Source organism: Bicyclus anynana, chromosome 25 (assembly GCF_947172395.1).
Source record: "Bicyclus anynana chromosome 25, ilBicAnyn1.1, whole genome shotgun sequence".
NCBI lineage: Eukaryota > Metazoa > Arthropoda > Insecta > Lepidoptera > Nymphalidae > Bicyclus > Bicyclus anynana.
In genome coordinates, this window is record NC_069107.1 from 2,084,332 (window position 1) to 2,110,716 (window position 26,385).

The 26,385-nt window shown below is 37.8% G+C and overlaps 1 protein-coding gene across 3 annotated transcripts in view; it reads right to left on the bottom strand.

Moving 5' to 3' along the window:
- The window catches only part of LOC112056262 (membrane-associated guanylate kinase, WW and PDZ domain-containing protein 1), a 37,702-nt gene that overhangs the window by 7,797 nt on the left and 3,520 nt on the right, over positions 1–26,385 (bottom strand). For all 3 annotated transcript variants that reach the window (XM_052889389.1, XM_052889390.1, XM_052889388.1), the window contains exons 2-16: positions 20,380–20,579; positions 19,315–19,524; positions 18,589–18,720; positions 16,881–17,010; positions 15,201–15,400; positions 13,859–13,989; positions 12,847–12,948; positions 11,981–12,092; positions 9,403–9,531; positions 7,885–8,140; positions 6,535–6,677; positions 5,132–5,245; positions 3,306–3,441; positions 1,477–1,576; positions 529–664 (exon numbers count right to left, since the gene is read on the bottom strand). In XM_052889389.1, coding sequence (XP_052745349.1) covers positions 529–664; positions 1,477–1,576; positions 3,306–3,441; positions 5,132–5,245; positions 6,535–6,677; positions 7,885–8,140; positions 9,403–9,531; positions 11,981–12,092; positions 12,847–12,948; positions 13,859–13,989; positions 15,201–15,400; positions 16,881–17,010; positions 18,589–18,720; positions 19,315–19,524; positions 20,380–20,579 — 2,231 coding nt within the window. The remainder of the gene's footprint in view (positions 1–528; positions 665–1,476; positions 1,577–3,305; positions 3,442–5,131; positions 5,246–6,534; positions 6,678–7,884; positions 8,141–9,402; positions 9,532–11,980; positions 12,093–12,846; positions 12,949–13,858; positions 13,990–15,200; positions 15,401–16,880; positions 17,011–18,588; positions 18,721–19,314; positions 19,525–20,379; positions 20,580–26,385) is intronic.

The following is a 26,385-nucleotide window of genomic DNA, read 5'->3' on the forward strand; positions in this document are numbered from 1 at the left end:
ACCCATTATATACGAGGTATTTTTAGGGCCCGAGTCGTAAGGCGGGGGCCGCTAAATAGAAACCGAGTTTATAATGGGCTTAGCCCCGCGTGTTACACTATATTCAATGTTTTATTTTAATTAAAAGTTAATTGTACAAACTTGGAAAAATTTATGTTAAGAGAGATGCTTTTACCCAGTAACTTAATTTCCGACTGCTGTGCAGATGAATAAAGAGTATGTGAGGTAAACGTAGGAGTTATTAGTTTAAAAAAACTTCTTCCGTAAGTGAATCAACTTGTTCTTTTCTCCACCTATTAAATTTTTCGTAGGTATTTAATTTGTATTTAATTCACAATGAATTTCTTAAAAAAATCAAGTATCGATTATACACAGCAAATTGTTTTTAAATCCTCGCTCTTTAATTTTATTTTTCTTTATAAACAATCAGGGCCATAAAATTATGTAACTATGATGATTCTATTTAAGATTAAAAAAGATTTTTAAAACTTTTACTATATATTTTTAAGATGATCAAGTCAAAGTTACCTGGTACAACATAACCCACGGCGACTCGGCTGCCGTCTTCAGTGCCGCCTACTATGCGGAACCCGAAGCCGGCCGAGCCTCTAGCCAGTCGTACCAGCACGTCCGCCTCGGGGTCCGTTGTACCGCCAGCTTCCACCTGTGTGCAATACAATCGTGTCAATGCGACGGGTTAGTTTTACGTATTGACTCGGGAGCAAAAACCGAGATCGGAAGTTAGTCATCATATTATTCAGTTCACTTCATGACTTCGTCGAAACTTTAAAAGTTTTTGTTAAGTATTGTGACTATGAATATAGGTACTAACTGAGTTACATATTTTCAAAAACAAGCTTACAGATAAAATACATTTTAAAATAATAATAAAAAATAGGCTGTTAGTAATGATTAACAAAGTGTAATATTTTTATTTTTTTGGCTAGTGGGACGGTTCGGCCGTGGTTAGTTACCACCCTACCGGCAAAGACGTACCGCCAAGTGATTCAGCGTGCCGATACGATGTCGTGTAGAAACCGATAAGGGGTGTGGATTTTCATCCTCCTCCTAACAAATTAGCCCGCTTCCATCTTAGACTGCATCATCACTTACCACCAGGTGAGATTGTAGTCAAGGGCTAACTTGTACTTAACGTCAACAACCTCTAAACCAATTATTTAAAAAAATCTATTGTCGTGGTTGTTAGATAAATGCTTTTATTCACTAAATGATTTTTTATATTAATTTGATTTTTAATTTATTTTATTTAATTTGCATGTCAGAGATGGTCGAATACATTCTATAATATTGTTTGTGTATTCAGCTAATAAAGAAATTGATAATTGTAGCAATTAAAAAAAATAGTCTTCTCGTATATAGTGTATTTGTGTGTCGAAAATATTTATTTTAGTTTTTTTTTGTTTTTTAATATAAAAAACGACTTTTTTCTTTTTTTTAATATAAAAAAATATAAACCTGAGGGTAGTTGGCGACGTACAAGGCCGGCTGCTCGGGCTCGTAGCACGGCGAGCGCGCCGGGCTGTGCATGTGCCTCGAGGGAGACTGCTCGCGTAGCCTATAACATTATGAAACATTTCATCAAAATAGGCTTATTACATTTTAAAAACTATCAATGGGAGTCTCAGACTAATTACATAAGGACTAGTATCGCATGCAAATTTACGAAAAAAATTGTCTGTAATTTTTAGAGGAAACTGAGCTTAGATTTGGTATACATCTTATGCTAAATAAAAGGTATTTTTTTATAATACGATTACAACTATGAAACATCGATTCTATAGAGACAGTATTATAATCGCATTAGATCGTTGATCATATATTTTGACAGAAAAGTAACGTCTAGCGAGACAGGTCCATATGCAATTAGTCTGAGATGGGAGTTCATACAGATATTTTAGGGTTTTAAGCTTTATAGTTTTGTGAGTAACAACAAAGGATAGTTGTGCGAGGGATGCTAGCATTCACACAACTTTTTAATTATCTCCTACAATAGAAAGTCGATCTGATAAAAATTATATTATATTAATGAGTTATTAATATTTTCTTGATTTATTAGCGAAACAGTCATCATAAAAATTATGGATTTGCGGACGGTTCAGATATCAAAATAATACACTATTAGCAACTCATTTTCTGCTCACTGTTGAGTAAGAATCAGAAAACTTCCAGTTATGCAGGTTTTCTCACGATGTTTTTCCTTCACCGTTTGTGACACGTGTCTCAATATTTAATTTCCTTACATAATTAAAAAAGTGGAGGTGCATGCCCCGGACCAGATTCAAAACTGTGCCCTCTGAATCGAAGGCAGAGGTCACATCCACTGGGCTATCACGGTTTCACCACTTCCTATTATGTGGTGTTGATTTTTTGACATAACATTTATTATACAATATGGATTTGGGGTGTACAGCACACAGAACAGGGTGAGAATGACTAACTTACTTAGTATAAATAAGTATTGTAACAGGTTTGCATCGCCGTCCGCAGCTTCAAGTAAAAAAAGTTAAAGAATCTTTGAATCTTTGAAATGAAAAAAATATTTTTGAATAAATTCACTCCCATGTTTGACTCCCAACTTGAAATTAAAGTGGTTTTCAATTAAAAATTACCTTTTAGTTTCAAATCGTTTCGAAACTGAGGTATTAAAATTTTTCAATATTTCCACTTTATAATAAATTCTCATTTAGCTAAAAGCAAAAGATTTTTCTCGCAGAGTGAGTAAACACGACTTTTGCTCACTGGATTTATGCAGGAAATGCGCTATTTTTGAGCTTGTGAGGTGAAATGTATATTTTTTAGCTAGCCAAAGGCAGACATCACACACGTAGATAATTCTCAGGTATGTAGGTTTCTTCACGATGTTTTTCCTTCACCGTTTGAGACACGTGATATTTAATTTCTCAATACACACATAACTGAAAAGGCAACTTGGAACCGAAGGCAGAGGTTATATCCACTGAGCTATCACATCATCATCATCATCAACCCATATTCGGCTCACTGCTGAGCTCGAGTCTCCTCTCAGAATGAGAGGGGTTAGGCCAATAGTCCACCACGCTGATCCAATGCGGATTGGCAGACTTCGCACACGCAGAGAATTGAGAAAATTCTCTGGTATGCAGGTTTCCTCACGATGTTTTCCTTCACCGTTTGAAACACGTGATATTTTTTCAAACCTACACTTTCCGGAATCGGAGGCAGAGGTCATATCCACTGGGCTACCACGGCTCATATCACATCGCTATTGTTAACTTAATCTTGTTTACACAATTCATTATATTTACCTTAGCGGTGAGCCCTTTATTCTGCTATTAGAGGAGTTGTTGGAAGGAGATTGACTCTGTAGTCGCGTGGAGGGGGAGTTTGATAAGAGACGATCCGTTGCGCTGGTGTTAGATGGAGAGTGACTTCTCATGCGACCTGTGGAGGAAATTGAACAGTTCATCATACTGATATTATTTTTAAAATAATATTTGCTTTAAATGGTGATGATGACTAGGTTTGAATATATTGATTTTTATGATACATTCGGGTAAATAGGGTCAATGTTAACTAATTTATACATAAAAAGCAATGATAGACTGGATATTTGCAAAATAAATGACATTATAAAATTTCAATATCTATTAAAAATCTTTTATTGTAATTAGATGAAAATTCATACAGTATTAGCTTCCTTACATTAAATGTAACATTTGTAAATATGTGAACTTTAAACATAAACGCACAAATAACAAAGATATTAGTAATTTTGTTTAAACGCACATACAAATCAAACGATCGTTATTAACTACGACGTCATTAGTTCGTGTCATTTTGTATGGGGCGTCTTTCAGAGATCCGCGGCAGCGCCGCAAATCTGACCCTTTAAATCCCTGTAGCTCCGAAAGTAATGATCGCAGATACCCTGTTCCTTTTACAAAATCGCTTTACTATTAGCATACTCTTAATTTATATACAATTTAAAAAACTGTCATCATCCCTATTATCTTGTAAATATAACGTGGAACTGACTGACTGACTGACTTAATTCCACTTCTGATTATCGAAGGTAGACTAAATCACACGGACTAAATATCGGGATATCGTGGTATGTCTCAGCTAGGTTCTACGATATACGCCAGGGATACTATTATTACAACCATTAGATTAAATTAAATTATGACATTAATCTTTACCTTTCTAAAGTGCTTGTAAACTAAGCCTAATTGAAATAAATAAATTTTGACTTTGACTTTTGACTTTGATGGCAAATACACAAAGTAACATTATCTATCATCACGACCACTTAACTTACAACTAGTCTACCCTCTAATTACACTTGATCAAGTATAGCGCTGATACTATCAGATGTAAACCAGGATTAACAGTATGGCAAGGAGTCAGCAACCAGCGGATGTCGGACTTGTAACCGATTCCAGTTGGGTTAAAGACGTTTTACAGTTAACTAATACTCCCCATTCTCCGCTCGTGTTGGCTCCCAGCTAAGTAACTAACAATGCCTTACTACTACTATTAACTTACCACTGACTCACTACCGAACCGTTTCGAACTAACTCAAATGTTCAACTGAATAAACCTGAGAACAACTGCGTCTCACTTTCTCGGAGATCGTCAACTGATAGATGACCACAGACAAACAACTGACAGATACGTTTCTAACAGAGCTATCAAATTAGTTACTCTAATTAATGTAAGATGGCGCTATTATTATCTAACTCTCGTCGTCATCAACCCATATTCGGCTCACTGCTGAGCTCGAGTCTCTCAGAATGAGAGGGGTTAGGCCAATAGTCCACCACGCTGGCCCAATGCGGATTGGCAGACTTCACACACGCAGAGAATTAAGATAATTCTCTGGTATGCAGGTTTCCTCACGATGTTTTCCTTCACCGATTGAGACACGTGATATTTAATTTCTTAAAATGCACACAACTGAAAAGTTAAAGGTGCATTCCCCGGACCAGATTCGAACCCACACCCTCCGGAATCGGAGGCAGAGGTCATATCCGCTGGGCTATCACGGCTATATCTAACTCTCTGACAACTATAATCAATTATCTTAATAAATAAATAAAGCCTTCAAAGAAACCTTACAAGGATTACATACCGGTAGAATTGGATGGTGAATGCGGTCTGATCCTGCTGGTGGAGGGGGACTGTCGGGACATGCCCCCCACAGCGGCCGTGTGGGGCGAATGCAGCATGCCATCTTCCGGGAAACCTAGAAAAGGAATTCTCATTATAACCGACGGCCGCGTGGCGCAGTGGGTAGTGACCCTGCTTTCTGCATCCACGGCCGTGGGTTTGATTCCCACAACTGGAAAATATTTGTGTGATGAGCATGGATGTTTTCCAGTATCTGTGTGTATTTATACATTATATAAGTATTTATATGTAGTATATAATTGTATATTAATATTATAATATCAACTATCTTAGCACACATAACACAAGCTACTTTGTATGCTTACTTTGGGGCTAGATAGTGATGTGTATTTATTTATTTATAATTTCACCAAGTAATTAAATGATAAATTTTTGCATTGCAACAGTAAAGTCTCAAAGTCCAAGAGTCCTGGATACTTACTCCTGGGATTTTGGGTTAAATGACCTCATAAAACAGATCCACTAAGTTAGTACTTGAGAAATTATATAAAACACAATTTTTATATAATTTCTCATGAACTAACTTAGTGTTTTTAACTCACTCTGTAACTCACAATAGTTTCACTTTGCAGTCTCCTACAACGCCTGACTATCCAAGCTAATTCAAATTCTTTATTTGCAAATTGTTAATTACAGATCATACAATAAATGTTGCTATACAATTTGCTACAAACTAGCATGCAAATTTTTTTTAAAAATCTTATAACAAAATGACATTATTCTAAATACACTATAATTATTTAAATTTACATAATGACTATATTATTGATTTTAAAATTAATAACTCTGTAATACATTATTAAAACTATATTTTTATAGCTCTCATTTATTATTTTTTTTTTTTTTAAAGAATATTTGCCATATTTTTTATAATATGACCAGTATTCCCATTCTCCTCCAACTAGTCGGGAAAGACTGTGTGGGTACGATAATAGACCAACGGGGCGGGGATCGAACCACTACCCTACGATGATGAGTCCAACCGCTCTTACCGTTAAGCTATTGAGGATCTTTTTTATTTATATTTTTAACAATGCTAATATAAAGATATAATACAAGACACTACTAAAAAATTATTAAAAACTATATTTAATATTATGTCTGTTTACAAAATGTATGATGTATAAGATAAAGATAAATATACTTTATTTGCACACCACAAAGACAAAAACAAGTGAAATAAAAAACAAATTAGGAAGAGATCAGCATACAAAAGGCGGCCTTATCGCAAAGTAGCGATTTCTTCCAGGCAACCTTCGGTTTAGGAAAACTTAAGGACATCAGCAGGTGGCGTAAAACATGTATGTCTATAATTAAAATACAAATAATTGCAAAAGTCCTCACCTCCATTATCGCTGCTGTCAGCAACGCTGGCATTGCCCCTCCAGTAGGCAGCATTCATATCCACATGCACCGTCGGTGTAGGCACCTCCCCCCAGTTGTTGTTCCATCTCTCCCCGTCCCACCCTTCGCTGGGCCCATCCAACCTGCCAACATTTTTTTTCATCATTTTTCATTTATTTGCATAAAACATGTGGTAAAACAGATTATTTTAGATAAGAGTAAGTACAATGTATTTGCCTACAAAGGAGATCATTCACGCTCCATACATTTCTGGGCTCTTTTTTGAAAGTGCCGGCCAACAAAAAAAAAATGGCACGACTCGTTAGAATTAGCCATTTGGAGCAATAGCTAATATGGCATAAAAGTTGTAGGAGGGCTCTGGACCAAATTATACAGGTTCGACGATTCGTTATTTCCATACATTTTTTCGATTTTCAAAAGTGCACGCCAAGAAAAAAAACTGATACGTATCGTTAGAACTGCCCATTTGGAGCAATAGTTAGTATGGCACAAAGATTGTATTTCTAATTTTTTTTCTTAGCGGACACTTTTAAAATTTGACAAAATGTATGGAAATAACGAATCATCGAACCTGTATAATTTGGTTCAGAGCCACCTGACAACTTTTATGGCATATTAGCTATTACTTCAAATGATTAGTTCTAACGATTCGTGCCATTTTTTTTCGTTGGCCGGCACTTTCAAAAAGGGCCCAAAATGAATGATCTCCTTTCACTAAGTATTACTAGGCCAAGCAACTTGAAATTATACAGGGTGCTCGGGAGTATTTGCCATAACTCTAGGGTTGTATTCTATAAGGAATATTAATCAAAAATGTCCAAGGAACATGTGTGTGAAAATGAATATCTTCGGAGTAAAAAATATTTCTTTTGTAAATAGATTTTAAATTATGTCCCTTATCACCACATCCTTATATCACGATATCCTTATACCTAGCTAAACTGATAGACATGATATTCATCAATGAATATTGATGAATATTGATGAATATATTGATGAATATCATGAAGTAGCTTACTAAGTGCGGAGTGCCATTTGCAATATCTCGTCGATATCGACAGTCTTACCACAACGATTACGTATTTTAAAATGCAAGGATGGATAGTCGGAATTATTTGAATTACTTTGTATGAAAACAAGAAAAGATTTTTTAGTTAAAGAACTAGAACAAAAGAATTAGATATGCAGTTTGGCTCCTATAAGCGGACTTGTCAACACCTTGAAGTTATATAATAGTGGAAAATACTCCCGAGCACCCTGTATAATTACAAAATCATATTATAATAATTAATAGAAAATATTTTAGAAAATACAATACTTTTTTTTTACCTGCCAATATACTCTGTAGTATTCCCATCCCACTTTTGCCCATTCTCATCCCACTTCTGAGCTTCTGCCCAGTTCCTGACATTACTGGAATTGTCCAGCCAAGGCTGCTGGTTCCACTGATCCTGGTTATCATTCCAGGGGGTGACGACGGGCAGGGTGAGTCTAGCGCCAGGAGTGCTGCTTCGTCGTCGTCTCTCCATTAAGGTCTCCCGGTTTTCCCGGTTTTTGTGTTCCGGTACTGCGTATGTTGCCTCCACTGGTGATGAAATGTTAATGTGATAAGCATCATGGTATATAATTATCATAGTATCACACTATCACATACACTAATATTATAAAGGCGAAAGTTTGTGTGTAAGTGTGTAAGTATGTTTGTTCCTCCTTTACGCTGCGGCTACTAAAGCGATTTGGCTGAAATTTGGAATGTAAATAGATTTTACTCTGGATTAACACATAGGCTACATTATTTCATCCCGGAAAAATCCATGGTTCAGATATGCTATTGGCAAATCATCGTTTTTGCTCTCATATATTTTTAAATTTTAATCATCAATGTCCTATTATCAGCAAAATCAGCGACCAAAAAACATCCCCAGTCAATGAGTACCAAACAAACTTCTTGGCACTCAATTCAAGTAGTCGCGTTTGCAAATTCAACGTTAAACTCAATCCTTAAGGTTCAATTTGCTCTGAATTTGGGTTATTATTTAATTTTGGACTATATTTAAAAGCCCTTAGGTATAATTTTCTTTACTAATATTTCTAAAACTGTCAAAGCAAAATTGGCCAGTGTTTATGTGAAGTTTTCTACATGATTGTGCGTTATTTTATTATAAGTGGTCAATGATTTATATTATCAATGTTTCAAGAAGAGATTATCGAGATAATTTTGTCTACTGGTAATGGTAATTCCGTATTTCCTGCCATTACAACGAAAGAGAAATGTAGACATAATAGGCTAGTTGCCTCTTTTGTAAACAGTGTTTAAACTGAATTATGGAAGTATTATAAGCTATATTTTATTTTGTCCCGTCAATTACAACCAGTAAAAAATTTAATATAAATGAAAAAATATCTACGTAAAATTTTTGCCGCCGAAACACAACATATTAGCAAGTGACGTCATTCATAGAGATAACAGCGTGACTGGCGTTTGCAGTGATGTGATCAATCACAAACCGATGCCTTGTTGCGAATGACGTCACAGTTTATGATTGGCGTTTGCGGTGACGTGATAAAAATACAATTTTGTTTTATAAAAATATTAAAATTACGAGATTATTTTCACAAATAAAAATGTGATTAAAGTTTCTAGGCATCTAAACTGCATGTATGCAAAAAATCTTCTTAGTTTTGTACAGCAGGCGAGAAGACTATTATCTCATTACCTTTAGCCATGTTACATAACGATTCTCTTTCTACTATTTTGCTATCGATAGGTTATAAATTGTGGGAGATAATCGATGTGTCATGGTTTATGTTGTTGTTATTGGATGCAGCTGTTATATAACATCTCACCAGAGTTGATGCCGTTCTGTCTGTCCATCAGCCTGTTGTCGTTAACATGCAGAGGTTGCTGCGAGCGCAGTTGCTCCGCTGTCGGCGTTTTACTCCTGCCCAGGTTGTTGTTGTTGTTGTTGGGAGCAGCTGTAAGAGTTATTAAGAAATCTTAATAACAATAATCAGAATCATTCATTTGCATGTCCAAAACAGTAGTTTTACCCAGCTTTTGACTCTGGGTGCAGGTACCCTTTTGACTATTAGCAAGCCCACATTCACCCCTCAAGTAATAATAATAATGCTGGTTGACACTTTTTTAATGGTCTTAAATAGTTCATTATCGTTCCACTAGACCAGAGTTTCCCAAACTTTTTGTGTCGTAGACCCCTTGCCATGTTTTTCCGTGTTGGGTAGACTCCCTACTTATTTGATATTGATTTTTTGATTCCGCCAAGGAGTCACGTTACACCGTATTTTAACAACGCAAACCATTTAAAAATGGATTCGCGTCGAAAACTACATTTTGCTACTTTGCTCTTTGGCGTGATAAAGAACGGTGTCCCAGAGTACCTTGTAAATAAATTGAGGTGGATAGAAAACCGGACAACAGGTCGCTTACGAAACACCTCTATAGTTTTATCGATGCCTCATCACAAAAGCGCTGTGTTTCGTGGTAGTTTCAAGTTTGCCGCCACTAAGTGTTGGAATGACTTACCTCCACCAATGCGAGATATACGTACTATTGGGTTATTTAAGACTAAATATAAAGCTCTTTTATTATTGGATCAGCAAACAAATAACCCCTAGTACTAATTCCTTTTCTCCTTACTACAACACTATGGTGGCGGCAGATCGTTCATTTTACAGGTTGACTCGTATTAATTATTGTTTGATTTTCCTTGTTAATTTAGTTTCCCATAAATGTTAATTTTGTTATTTTATTACTCTGTTCGTTCTTGTTTCATTATTTTATTTTACTTTGTATTCATGTATAAGTTTTAAGTTAAGACACGTCACGTAGACACGTCCGTGAACTCACAAGGTTTCACCTGAAAACCAGCGCCACAGCTCGCTGTGGCATCGTGCTGAGGTGGATACCTGTTTTGTCCACGACCAGATATTTGTATGTTCTGTTTGTTTATTTTATTTTATTTTATTACTCGTGTGTGGACAAATAAAGATATATTCTATTCTATTCTATTCTATTTTCTGTATCCTACAACTTACACAATTTTATAATCATATATAATATTTTTTTTACTTCATAGTTACTTTAAAAATAATGTATATGTTTTGATATTATAAGATAATATGATGTAAATAGGTACTATTAGTGAATGTGTTATGATCCACTATCGTGGAAACCATTTTCATTTAATGGACCCCCAAATTTTTTTTCGCTGACATAGACCAGTGACCAAAGATTTTTTGACGGCCTCCGTGGCGCAGTGGTATGCGCGGTGGATTCTGCTTCCATCTTAGATTGCATCATCACTTACCATCAGGTGAGATTGTAGTCAAGGGCTAACTTGTAAAGAATAAAAAAAAAGACCCCTTGCAGTTTGTCATAGACCCCTAGGGGTCCTACTTTGGGAATCACTGCACTACTAAACTGACTGAACGTCTCAAAAACTATGATAATTTCTTTTCAATCTAGTAGTAACGATAATGAACAATTTAAGACCATGCCATTTAAAAAAAAAGTGTCAACTAGCCTATTAGTGTAAAACATTGTGATGTGTGGCACCACTCTTAAGTAAATGTCTTTTCTTTCTCATGCTCAGCAGAACACGTGAGATAGTTAAACACTTACCCTTACTTACTTAGTATTTTATACTTATTTAGAATGAAATAATCTCCTGAATAATCACTTATGTTTTCTGATTGAAATAGGTATACTAACAGTAGCCTGTCAATATATATATAACAGCATAATCTATGTAAGACAAAATATTAATTTGTACAAACGAAAAGGAGTTCTAAACCCACGTCTTACTAGACACGGGCATAAGTTAGTTATTTCTGCATATCGTCTCCAAAGAGTAAAAAAATCTTTTTGGGTGTACTCTTCTATAACAAGATCCCCAAGACTGTGATGGACCTGCCAATGCATAGCTTTAAGCAATGTGTTAAAAAACATTTACTTAGTCGAGGTTACTACAACATTGATGAGTTCCTTAAAGATAAAAGCGCTTGGAGGCCGTTGGATCAGCTTCCACCTTCAGACAGGAAATAAAACTATAAGAAATTGTAATTGTTATCAATTGTAAATTATTTTGGAATACAAATAAAAGTATTGTTGCCTTCCGAACCGGTGGTAGAATCTTTACAAATAGTCAACTGACGTGTCAAAAGTGCTTGTAAACTGAGCCTACTTGAAATAAATGATTTTTGATTTTGATTTTGATTTTGATGATTTCAATAAGCCAAAGCAATAAAAATTATCTTTAAAGTCTATAGTTTTTTTCCCCACCGCTTAAGGCGAAAAAAGTTTAGAACCATTTATTCATCTAATCTACGAAATGTAATCCACTCCAATGACGCTGTAGTAACTGCAAATTTAGCATATCTGGCTCCTCTACTATTAAACACTTACTCGAAGCTGGCTGTACTCGAGTAGCGGATCTGCTGCGCGGCGCTCTGCTGATGGTGTTCCGTCTCCACACTCGAAGGGTAGTCTCCGACAGCGCCGGACAGTCTTTTAACACCTGCATGAAATTCATCATTAACAACCCATGGCTCACTGTTGAGCACGAGTCTCCTCTCAGGATGAAGGGTTAGTCTACCACGCTGGCCCAATGCGGATTGGCAGACTTCACACACCTAGATAATTAAGAAGATTCTCAGCTCTGCAGGTTTCCTGACGATGTTTTTGTTTCCTTCACCGTTTGAGATATTTAATGTCTTAAAATGTACACAACTGTAAAGTTCGAGGTGCATGCCCTCCTCTGAATCGAAGGCAGAGGTCACATCCACTGAGCTATCACGTCTCGCATGCATGCAATTATATGCAATCAAAAACAACACCTGGAACAGTAGTTCTACGGTAAAAAGTTGTGAGATCCATGTAATATTAACTTTATTTGTAATTCATGCAGTTACTAACTATGAACTACTTCCCTGCCGAATTTAATTTTATTACATCAAACGATTGTCGATGTCGAGATTTCGTGATGAATGACCTTTTATTTTATATATTTAAATGACAACTGTGGTTTTTTTTATTATTTATGAGATATTATGACAAAACCTCAAACTTTACCCTTATTATATTATAGTCTAGCAAGTTTATTGATGACACTCCCATGAGATGCGGGCGACAAGGGAAAGACTGCGCGGGTGTGAAATCGTGCGCGCAGGGAAGTGAGGTGCATCCGTCGTGGATTTTTCATACACGCCGCGCGGACCATTGGGAGTGTTACGAACGAAGTTGCCAAGCTATAGTATAGAAGATGATTGTACCTGCACGACGTGCTGATGAGGCGCATGTCTCACGTCATTGTCACCGATCTGCAGCAAGAGATCACCTTCCCGCAGCCCGGCGCAACGGCTGCGATCCAGCACCTGGAAAAATCATTGAAAAGTTCCGAAATATCCGAAATTGGGCCCAATTTTCAAAAGATACAGATATAAAAATTGTACTAAAAATCTTGTATATTTTATTATATTTATCCGTTAGAATATTAGCTGAAATAATATTCGCCAAAAGGGAAAATAAGCTGATTTCATTATTTTAATATACCGATCTTTACAAATGCATATACGTAGTTGTCTTTGCAAACGCGGGCTGTTAATGATCAATGAATGAGATGTCAATGTCAAAACTGTCGCCTGTCAGTTAGACACAGATAATGCAATGAATTTTATGCCAAAGGGATACGAATTATTGCCTACAAGTAATTTAGAAGAAGAAGAAGAAGAAGAAGAAATACTTTATTGCACACAAAAATACAATTATAAATTGAAACATTAAAAACATAAATTAAACTTAGCATGCAAGGGCGGCCTTATTACTATAAGTAATCTCTACCAGGCAACCCCTGACGAGAGAACTTGCGAAGAAAGAGCGGGAAGGTGCAATACATTATATATGTAATTATGTATATAAATAATTCAAAAAAATATATAAATATAATATAATATATACGTAAATATAATATTAAAATTTACAAATGTATTACATAATATATATTACAACTAATACAATAATACTAATATTATTAATAATAATTTAATTTTAATTATAATTTAACTGATTAGGCAAATGTAGATTTCTTTGAAAATTGGCTTCATGAGTTGGCCTTAATTGTCCTATTTTATGGCCAATTTTCAGCTCTGTACCATTCGTATAGTTTGGGCCCGAGTATGTATGGAGACAGAAATTTTGATTTTTAAATATTTTTTTTTGACAATACAAGCCAAAACATTGTTAGCCAAAAACCAGTACGGGCAGATGTTACCAGGCTGATGTTACCTTCTTGACCTTCTGTCCGTGTACGCTGTCAGCGATGGTGAAGCCAAAGCCAGCCGCCCCTCGCCTCAGTGTGAGCACGAGCTCGCGACCGGGCTCGCTCGACCCACCGTTATTATTGCGGTGTTGGTGTTCTGGGAAACATTGAAGCTTGAAATGGGTCTTTAGCATTATTGACGTGGTTACGTCTTATAAATATTGGATAGAAGCAGGCGTTACTTTGCGGAAGTTCATCATGATTATATAATGATTTATTTATTTTGCTATCATCCGCGAAAATTCGGCGAACCCATGCGACAACGTCACCCAGGTCCGACAAAATACTCTGTACGTACGTTTCACCCCGAAACCGGAGCATCCTCAGGAGATGTTGACTCTACAACGTGCAACTTTGCAATTGCACGTTGTAGAGTCAACATCTCCTGAGGATGCTCCGGTTTCGGGGTTCGTTGTCGCATGGGTTCGCCGAATTTTCGCGGATGATAGCAAAATAAATAAATCATTATATAATAGTGGTTACGTCTTGTAAATCGATGAAACACCAATATAAAGCTAAAGTTATATATATGTCGGCGAGTGAGTTATTTGATCGGTTAGCAAAATCTAGTTAATTATTGTGATAATAATAGAATCATGTTTTCGTGTAATTGGGATTGAATTATTTACTGTTTAAATAAATAAGACTGTAAAACGTTGATCACGCGACTCTCGTCCAATAACATCGCGTCGGTAGCCGCAAAAATGGCGTGTAACCGGTACGCTTGAGAGAGTGAGGCACCCTGCCCCCACTGTAGTCTGCTAGTTGAGCAGTTGAGTTGTAATCGCGTCTTTGAAATGGTTAGTCTTCCATTCGTTAAATAGTGTAATAGTGATAGTGATTTATTCGTATAGTCCGACCATTGCATTGTTAGTTAATTAGCCGGGAGCCAACACGAGCGGAGAATGGGGAGTATTGGTTTACCGTAAAAGACGTCTTTAACCCAACTGGAATCGGTTACAAGTCCGAGATCCACTGGTGGCTGACTCCTTGCTATATGATAGTTAATCTTAGTGTACATCTGATAGTATCAGCGCTGCACTTGATCAATATTATAGTTAGAGAGAACTTTATTAGTAAGTTAAATGATAGATTCGGTGATGATTGATAATGTTACTTTGTGTATCTGCCATCCTTGACACGTAAAGCTTAGAACCTGCTCTAGATTTTATATAATGCCACTTAGGGGTATGTTCACGAAATAGCAAAGTTCGTTGTACAGTGTCGTTTAGTAATATGATACTAGATGGCACAAAAATTTATGAAATGATGGGCAGTTTTCCTTGCTCAAGGTGCGGGGTCACTCACCAGTGGCCAGAGTCAGCAGATGGTCGGCGGAGGGGCACCGGGGCGGCACAGGGTCGTGGTCCCCGGAAGTGGCCAGCTCGTCCAGCTCGAAGGACCTGGACAGCATCCGCCTCTGGTTGGGGCTGTGTGGAGTCACTGGGGAGTTGTCGGTTTCGTCGCGCCCTTGGCCGTCCACGTGATTTGGAGACTCGAGGTTAAATCTGAAGACATAATAATTACGATTATAAGCACTTTTGACATACCAGGCTTTTTTTATAATCTATATTCAGAAGATAACATTCTGTGATAAAGCTTACTCCGCTCCATAAAGGTGGGTACAGATTGGTGCAATGCAACATGTAATGTAATATTCTGCCTTACATTGCATGTTCCCTGCTACCTTGGACGTGTGGCGCGCGCGGTCAATAGTCAATAGTCAATGCGCGATTGACTACGAATCAGTCGGCTCAGTCCTGCGCACACTGCGCGCCCCTTTGTGTTCGTACCAAAAACCGACAAATCTCGGATCGAACCGCGCACGAGTTGTAACGCTCGGAGCGTGCGCGACCCAAGCGCAGTTCGTGCGCGCGAGGTGTCCAAACCACGAGCATTCGTGATACATTGCAGCAATGTGGACGTCAAATTCTTGCATTGCATGTTGCATTACATGTTGCATTGCACCAATCTGTACCCACCTTAATGCTACTAACAATTTTAGGCTGTAACTAACTCAATACACTATTTCAACAATACACAACTTACATATAGCCAAAATTAATCTAGTAGTTCTATGTTAAATAACAAATTGCACAGCATCTTCGCCTGCTCTGTCAAGGGAAAAGCTCAGGCACTGTTTGAAGTTATTCTCTGCTACTAAAGAGTTTTTTGGTTATATTCTTGGTGGGAATTGTGAGACTTGAAAGGCTTTCATTTACTAATTGTGTTTGTATTTTAAATCACTTCTGATGTTGGCTTGTCTCCAACATATAGCCTCAATTGCTCAACAGTAAAGGGGCCAGACGCATCACTATGAGGTTATGGTTCAATGGCCTGTTGGGCTATTGTCATAGCCACTCCTAATAGTCTTTTACGACTAGTTGGTCTACAACTGAATCGATCAGATGAATTTTCCTATAATGGTCAATGGAACCTTGGGCAAAATACTTAGTAACTTTTTGATCCTAAAATAAAAATAGAAGGGGGTTACAGTTTAAAAATTTGCTCATGAATAGTGAAAAAAAATACGAAATAAAATGTGATTCAAGAATTTTTTAAATTCAACCCCTAAAATGGTGAAGGTTTACATTGATTTTCATGCGGACGATGTCGCGGGCATCTGCTAGTTTATTTATAAGAGTAGATTAGGTATAATGAGCCGTGATAGCCCAGTGGATATGAACTCTGCCTGCGATTCCGGGGGGTGTGGGTTCGAATCCGGTCCGGGGCATGCACCTCCAACTTTTCAGTTGTGTGCATTTTAAGAAATTAAATATCACGTGTCTCAAACTGACGGAAAACATCGTGAGGAAACCTGCATACCAGAGAATTATCTTAATTCTCTGCGTGTGTGAAGTCTGCCAATCCGCATTGGGCCAGCGTGGTGGACTATTGGCCTTACCCCTCTCATTCTGAGAGGAGACTCGAGCTCTGCAGTGAGCCGAATATGGGTTGATGACGACGAGATTAATAAGTAAAACGCACCTGGTTCTCAAAGCCCGAGTCAACTGCTGCATAGCAACCGCATCAGAAGTTGCAGGGGTAGTCGCATCTACCGCTAGCGTGCTGAGTACCCGCGTGTTGGGGTCTTCAGAGTCGAACGATAGGGGGTAGCCTATAACAGACATCACCTTTAGTACGCCTAGCAGGCGACCAACGATACATTTCGTGAGGAGAAATAGACAAAATGTCGACCAATGGCGGTGTAGCCCCAGTCCCATTTCTTTCGTCCCAATGCAATGAAAGAGATATTTACACACCGGGGATAATAGACTACAAGCCCTTGAACAAAAATTTGCCTGTGAAATTAACCAACGTGAGCTCAGACCAATTATTGTATAGGACCTGCCTCGCTAGACGTTACTTTTCTGTCAAAGTATATGATCAACGATCTAATGCGATTATAAAAACTGTCTCTATACTATCGATGTTAAATATTTGTAATCGTGTTCGTCGGTTAAAGAGCTCCGTAAAAATACCTTTTTGTGTAATTGAATTGTGTAAAAAACGGGCAAAAACTTCTTTTTTAGTATAAGATATACACCAAATCTAGGCTCGTTTTCTTCAGAAAATGACAGACAATTTTGTTCGTGACTATGAGTGCGATACAGGTCCTTCTATAATTGGTCTGAAAACGTGAGTAATGCTTAGAAGGCTGTTACTATATCAGATACCTGAGAAATTCCATTCACTCGCATACTCACCTGTACCGCTCAGAAATGACGGTATAGTGCTCAGAGTTATTTTCCGATATAGTGACAGCCTTCTAAGCGTTATTCATGTTGGTTCATATCACATGTAATTTTTGTGCAAGGGGTATAAAATATAGTCTATGACACTCATAAATAACGTGGCTTTCTAGTGGTAAAAGAATTTCAAAATCGGTTTAGTAAGTTACCCCCTAAAACACCACAAACTTTACCTCTTTATTTATTTCAATAAATGAAATATCCCCAAATTGTTCTCCCGAGCAATTACACATACTTACATTAGTATAAATATGTCTAGTTTAGATTGTTTTGGGTTTATTTGTCTGTTTCTATTTACGGGGTACATCGTTTGGTCGCATGTATTTTGTTTTTTTTTTTATTCTTTACAAGTTAGCCCTTGACTACAATCTCACCTAATGGTAAGTGATGATGCAGTCTAAGATGGAAGCGGGCTAACTTGTTAGGAGGAGGATGAAAATCCACACCCCTTTCGGTTTGTACACGGCATCGTACCGGAACGCTAAATCGTTTGGCGGTACGTCTTTGCTAGGGTGGTAACTAGCCACGGCCGAAGCCTCCCACCAGCATGGCATGGCATGTTAAGACTACTGGACATGTTATTATATAACAGTGGCTAGATAGCTAGCTTTTTGAGTCTCCAGACTAAATTATATTTATAATTAATACACTTTCTATATTAATACAAAAGTGGATCAAATTGCCTTTTTGTATTCATATTACTTCATCATCATCATCATATCAGCCGATGGACGTCCACTGCAGGACATAGGCCTTTTGTAGAGACTTCCAAACATCACGATACTGAGCCATCCAGCGAATCCCTGCGACTCGCTTGATGTCGTCAGTCCACCTGGTGGGGGGTCTACCAACTGCGCTTTGTAGTGCGGGTATTATTACTTAATAAATATTGTTTTAAACAATGTTTAAATTTAAAGTTATGCATTTGTGAGCCAAATTCTTACCCCGGACGAGATGCAGGGTGACCTCAGTGCCCGGTGTGATGGACTGGAAGATCTGCGCCACTTGTGCGTGCGACAATCCGCGTACGCCTCTGTTGCCCACGCCCACCACAACATCACCAGGCCGAAGAGCACCTGCAAAAAGAAACATCATATTGTGACACGTCTGGTAGCAGCAACAGTGATTGTACCATCATTTTGTGGTAGAGGAAACATCACGAGCAGGTCCCAGGACTTGTGACCTTGAGAGTAGGTTTAAAGTATCCTTTTAGAATGCAAAAACAATCACCTCCCTATATAAACAATTTATGATAAACAATAATTACAACACAAAACATTATTGCACAGAATCATTAACGCGACTGGCAGCGTGACGGTGTCTACGCTGACTAACAAACAACTGAGCTCAAGTCATCAAATACCATCTTATTTATAGCAAAATTGATATCCCCCCTCCACAATAACATAAATAATGAATGTTAATGCCACCTGTAATCGAGGAACAAATTCAGGCTCTGTTATAAGTGACAAAATCTAGGAAGCCACGTCGTGACTAAATCGAAAAAAAAACAATATATTATTTACCAAGTTCTGTTAATTCTTTTATTTCTTTTATCTTGTTTGTAGAAAAAGTATTGCATGTCACTACACGTAATAAGCCATTGTAGCACTCATGCTAGATTGAACCTCATTACATGACAGTGGCATAAATAATTGTGTTAAGCTTACCATCAATCCAAGCCGGGCTATGCGGTACTATGCTCCTAATTTGGAGATAGCCTTCAGTTTCTGGGATGCCTTCAGCCCCTATCAGTGTGAACCCCAGACCCTGGGTGCTTTTCGTGAGATTCATTGTGAACCTCTCCCCTCTTAACTCTCCTGATGGTGGTGGACCGTTCATCGGATTGTTATTTCCATTCTCTGCTACCATTTTTTCAGCTATAAAAAAGAAATTATGTGAATATAGAACTAACTGACCTGGCAATGTGCTGCCTTTTGTTTGATACAAAAAATACTAAAAATGCGTTAAAACATGGAGGGTACGAAAATACTTTACACGAATATTCTCAAGGTTGAGAGGCACAGACTGCATGAAGCATATGTGCAGTGTGCTCTTTACTAGGCAATGGTTTTCTACTTAACCTGGTCAAGTGGACCACCTGCTGGTCTATTCACTAATTCGGACTTTATTAACAGCCTATTAAAATAAACATCAAATCAACTGACAAATGCCATCTACCTACTGTATGATATCCACGAATGGTTGTGATTAGGCACCGGATGACACTTGTTACATAGAATCTCAATTTCGTATATGTCAACTAACAAGCGTCAACAAGTTCGTTGATGACACTCCCATGATATGCGGGCGACGGGAGGAAAGACTGCACGGGTGTGAAATCGTGCGTGCGGAGATCAGTCGTGGGTTTTTCATTCATCGCTACACGCCCCCCCGGCCCGCGCGGACCATTGGGAGTGCTACGAACGAAGTTACCAAGCTATATACCCTGCTGGCGCACAAATAGATGGCCTACGTCATGATGTCAAGTGTCAACTAAGACTAAGAAATAAGACAACAGTTTTATAGTAGCGCATGCCTGGAACTCTGCTTGAAATTCTGTCATTCATTAAAGAACCCATGTAAATTTTTTGTAACAAAAGTAGCCTATACGTCAATAAAGGATATAATCCTATCCTGTAATATATCCAATTTCAAGCCTTTATGGTTCTGTAGTTGCGTCGTGAAGGCGTAATACATACACAAAATATTGTCTTTATAATATTAGTGCTAACCTCTAAGTCTCCTCGCCTGCAGTACAGGGTTCTCATATTGAGTCCGTCTGTTAATATGATCCACATAGTAGGAGCCGTATCTCTCATCCGTGACTCTCTCCCAACCGTATGGCAGCTCATCTTCACCGCATTCGCCCAGGGAGTGCTTCCGGACCCTGGCCAAACGGGGGTCCAGCCAATGTGATGTACCAGTGTTGTAGCTAAAAAAAAAATTTTTTGTTAAGTTTTTTTTTTTCAGTGATCAGTTATCAGTTTCGGATATGTGGAGATCCGCAAAAGAATCAAATTTATTGATATAGGTCAATGAGTTGCAAAGTTGAATGCAATGGGCGGGGTGTATGGTTTGAAGAGCCAATAGGCGTTGGGATCCCAAGATGTTAGAGTGGTATCCTGAAAACATAAAATTTAATATGGCGAACAGGAAATAGCAATATCTGACTGGTCTGAATGGTCTGACGTCTCTAGCTGGACTACCTTAGTAAAATCAAGTAGTTAACACAGAACAGATAGTTCTGGATATATTCATTACTAGACCAATAGCCAACATATTTCAAAAATGACTTGATTTATATAACTACTAGCGGACGCCCGCGACTTCGTTCGCGTGAAACTCGATGCAAAAATTTCAACTATATCTACCCTACCCTACCCCTACCCTACCCCTACCCTACTCCTACCCTACCCTACCCCTACCCTATCCCTACCCTACGTTGAAATTTTTCCTGAATTTTCTTTGCTATAAACCTCACTGAGCCCGAGACCTTTCTAACGAATGCAGAACCGTGGAAATCGGTTAGTGCGTTCTGGAGTTATAGCATCAGGAAGGAAAACCAGACTTATTTTTATATAGTAGAAGATTGCTCCATAATATCTTATTTGATTGTGTGATTTTTTCTAATATTTTTCTTTTTATTTCAATAAATTTTCCTCATAATATAAATCACTAACTTCCTTAATTTTTTGTGTAAATAGTAACTTAAGCAATTCATTGAAACTAACATACTAAAAATTACATTTTCCTTGAATTTTTGTCTAAATACTCGAGCAATAATAAAATTAATTGGAAACAAAATAATAACATTATACAGAATCTAATACCAAAGAGCTCATTTCACTAAATTTAGCAGGTCGAGTAATCTGAATAGGATTATTAGAGTATAAAGGCCGTGACACCTTGATAACCATTATATTAAATTAGTAAGTGGCACAGTTTTGTTGGAATTAATGCTATTGTTTCATTATTCAACCAACAACACAATGATATGCTGACTATGTTGATTACCAAAATAATGATTGTTAGATTTCAATAAATGAAATGGAAATACACATATTCAATCAAATTCAAAATTCATTTATTTCAATTAGGCTATGTTACAAACATCTTTCTTACTTTGGAAACATCTGTATTCAAATGTGGTCCAAGGCATGCGCCTCCAACTTTCAAGGAATTCAAGGAAGGAAATATCACGTGTCTCAAATGGTGAAGGAAAAACATTGTGAGGAAACCTGCATACCAGAGAATTTTCTCAATTCTCTGCGTGTGTAAAGTCTGCCAATTCGCATTGGGCCAGCTGCATGGTAAACTATTGACTTAACCCCTTTCATTCTGAGAGGAGACTCTAGCTCAGCAGTGCAAAACTTAAAATTAAAGTTTTTTGTTTACCACCATTTTAAAATCTATAACTAAATACACATTCCTATAATGCAGTTGAACTCCAAGCTTGCTAGCTAAAGTGTTTAAAGCACCATCCTAAATGAAACAAACTGTAGCTGGGAATATTTTCATTTGGGTACTAGAGGTTCAATCCAAGTCATGATGACTTGTATATATTAAATTGTATATATATAAATAAGTTCTAAAAATCTAGTCTCAGCTACCATATAAAACATATTGAGGTCAAGACGCAGTTAATTTCTAAAGAGTATTGAAATACTTTACCTTTTTATATTTGCTTTTTTCGAATAACACAAAAACATTTTAACACTTCCAATTTTAACACAATTTTCTAATCATATAATTATGCCCAAATAATTAAAATACAAACTAATCCCTAAGGAGCTATGAACAAGGCATAGATAACCAGTTGCTCACAAGTAACTGAGATTTTTAAAGCAGTCTTTACATTAACAGCTATTTTTAGTAGATATCAAAATATTTACACTATAACGCCTACAATGAATGGTCTCTGGTTATCATCCTTAACATATTGGTCTGAGAGCTGGTAGACATTTTTGAGTATGTATTTAAAAATGCTGTCAATCTACTGAAAAATAACACGTTAAATTGTAAGCAGTATGTTGCTATTCACAATCTATCGACAGTTCACAATTTCGCAAGATATATTATAATCCTTAAGGTAATCTGTTTAAAAAAGTTATAAGTTATAATCTTTAAATTGAATATATAGAGATTGAAAAAACAAATAAGCTAAATTAGCTGTGCTGATGCAAATTATTTTGCAAAAAAAAAAAATTTATAACCAGACTTAGCTTATTTCTATGCTTAAATATTAAATTTAAAGGTACATATAACTCAGATAGACTAAAGAATATTTTTTGCAAAAAGAAAACTCCTTGCTTTGGAGATATAAGGCAACCTTCATATGTCCAAAGCAAGAAGTTTTCTGGGGAGTCCTGAGGAGCTGAGTAGCACAGACGCTATGTGTCCAGTTCTGTGTGAGGGTAGTAAAGAAGAAGGAGAGATTTCATCCTGCTTCAAATACCTACCCAAAAATGTTGACTGGTTCTCTGGCTATGTTATATGAAAATGGGATGCATAAGATTGAATTGATTGATTTATTACCACCAAATTGATAATTTCTTTCTCATGTAGAGGGATGTAATTAGTTAATCTGTTAATGTGTGTCTGTTTTGTCCTGTTGCATCTTAATTAATTAGTAAGGAATTCTCAGGTATGCAAGTTTCCTCACATGCTTTTCTTTTCCATTTGAGACATGTGATATTTAATGTACATACTATATTAGATTACTATATTTAGCATTTCACAATTATGATGCAAAGATTTGTAACACAAAAGTTTTCATTCTTGCTTAATTAGCTCCCAAATGAATAGACCAATTAAAATTAAATTTAAAGAAATCAACATTTTTCTTGTTTCGTAAGGTTTAATATGCTTCTAAAAGTTCTAGTGTGCTTTGAACATGAAGTCTGAGGTAATTATTCTGTGTTGTAATATCATAGCGGACTAGACATTTGATGCATACTATACACCTCAAGTATACTAACATATTGAACAACTGAAATGTAGATGGACTGGATATATGCAAAAAGGAAAAGTGGAGCAAACAAGTGAGTTTTGTATCCAAGGGATCCAATGTCTCAAAGCAAAAATATAGGTCAATGACCTGAAAATGCCTTTAGGACCCCTTTAAATAGTATAGCGGCAGAAAAACCAGTGAAAAGAGTTGGCGGAGGCCTTTATAATTATACTATAAACTAAAACATTCTGTAGTTTAAGTGTCATTTTTTTCTCTCATTTATTTATTACTTCTTTTTTTTTAAATTTTTAACAATATTGGTATAATAAAATACAAAACATTATTAAAAATTTATAAAAAAAAAATTCACCCTCCCGCTGCGGGACATTTGAGTGTCCAAGCAACCGGTGGTCAGGGCTCCAGAGTGAGGAACCTCCTCACAATACGCGCCGTCTCAAGAATCACTGCCTTTTGTATCCGACTCTTGATCCAACAGTTAAGCGAAAGCTTCTTAAGATGTTGGTCGAAGCTTTTCGCTATAAGACCATTGATTGAAACAACTATCGGAACAATAATAGTTGACTCAACATTCCACATGGCGGTAATCTCGTGAGCAAGGTCCAAGTATTTTGATACTTTTTCCTTTTCGGCTTTAACCAGATTATCGTCATGTGGAACAGTAATATCAACAATTATTGCACGACGCACTGACCGATCGACTAGCACTATATCAGGTCTATTGGCTACAATATACCTGTCAGTGATAATCGTTCGGTCCCAGTAGAGCAATGCACTGCTATTTTCAAGAACTGACGCTGGGTCGTACCTATAGTAAGGCATCTCAAAATCGATAAGGCCATATCGAAGAGCAAGCTGTTGGTGGATTATCTTGGCTACTTGATTGTGTCTGTGCAAGTATTCGCCGTTAGCAAGGTGAGAACACCCGGACACAATATGCCTGAGGGACTCCCCAGGACGATGACACGCTCGACAGATGTCTAGAGTGCCATCTTTCATAATGTGTTTCCGGTAGTTTCTCGTCTTTATAACTTCGTCCATAATTGCACAGACAAAACCCTCGGTTTCCCCAAAGAGGTCACCGAATTGCAACCAAGATACAGATGTTATTTGATCTACATCCGGCCCAGTAAGGGCCTTGTAGAATCGTCCATGCAACTCCTTGCTCTTCCATATTGCCACACGATCTGAGTTACTGATTACTATAGGCTTGCGCCAGTTCTCTTTGCCTAGGGATAGCGGGGTAAGTCCCTTATCCACTGCAACGACATCCTGATACATACTCACATTCATCTTGAGAAAATGATCTCTGAGATTGCACACCTCACGATTATGGAGGTTCCTGGCGTTTAAGAAGCCACGTCCTCCACACTTGCGTGGGAGGTACAATCTCATTACAGATGAACGGGGGTGATGCATCCGGTATGACGTCAGCAGTTTGCGGACTTTACAGTCCAGGGAATCCAGTTCGGTTTGAGTCCACTTTAGAATGCCAAAAGTGTATATGAGTAAGGGCATGACCCAGCTATTAAAGGCACGCACCTTGTTACCACCTGATAAAAGACTTTTTAGGACTTTTTTCAGGCGGCCAAAGAAGCGTTCCTTCACTACCTGTTTCATTACCTGTTTCACTACCTGTTTCATATTCCCTGCCTCAATACAAAGTGCTTCTGTCATTCCAAGGTATTTATAGGTCTCGCCTTCAAGGAGTGATCTGAGAATGACAGTTCCTGAAATAACTATATTCTCGGAGCTCACAATCCTTCCTCGCTCTACATTGATGACCGCACACTTGTCTACACCAAATTCCATCCTTATGTCATTGCTAAAGGTTTGAGTAATCTTCAGCAATGACACTAGGTCTGTACGCTTTGATGCATACAGCTTGAGGTCATCCATGTAAAGCAAGTGAGATATGAGCTCACCACCCCTGCGAAGGCGAAAGCCTAGCCCTGAATCCCGCAGTAAAGTACTGAGAGGATTAAGGGCTAGACAAAACCATAAAGGGCTCAAACTATCGCCCTGGAAAATACCTCGCCTAATCCCTATCAGTTCATTCGATTCAGAACACTCAGAAGCGCCTGGGTGACGAAGAACTGTCATCCACTGTCCCATACATGACTCAAGAAAAGAGCATAGTGTTGTATCGACCTTGTACAACCGCATGACCTCCATGAGCCATGAATGAGGCACCGAATCATAGGCCTTCTTGTAGTCTATCCAAGCAGCCGTGAGATTTTTTCTGTTTCGCCGAACCTGTTGGCAAATAGCAGTGTCTATGAGGAGAAGTTCCTTTGTCCCACGAGACCGGGCCTTACATCCATTCTGTGTTGGGGCCAAAATATGATTTGCATTTATATGCATCGTTAATTTTGATGACAGAATGGATGTAAGGAGCTTATAGATGGTGGGTAAGCATGTTATCGGTCGGTAGTTTTTGGGGTCTGTGGTACTTCCGGATTTGTGTAGCAGGAACGTGACACCAGTTGTTAAAAATGCCGGTAGCGATCCAGTGTCAATGGCATTTTGAAATTGCACTGCCAAGATAGAATGGGCGCTACGAAACCATTTTAACCAGAAGTTGTGCAATCCGTCCGGTCCTGGGCATTTCCAGTTTGACGCCGGGCGAATTGCACAACTTACATTTTCTGTAGTAATGGATATCGGAATCATTTTTTCAACCATTGCACACTCTTCCTTGACAGTACTCATCCAATCGCCTTCAGTGTGGCCTACGGGGGCCGACCAGATGCTACGCCAGAAATCTGAC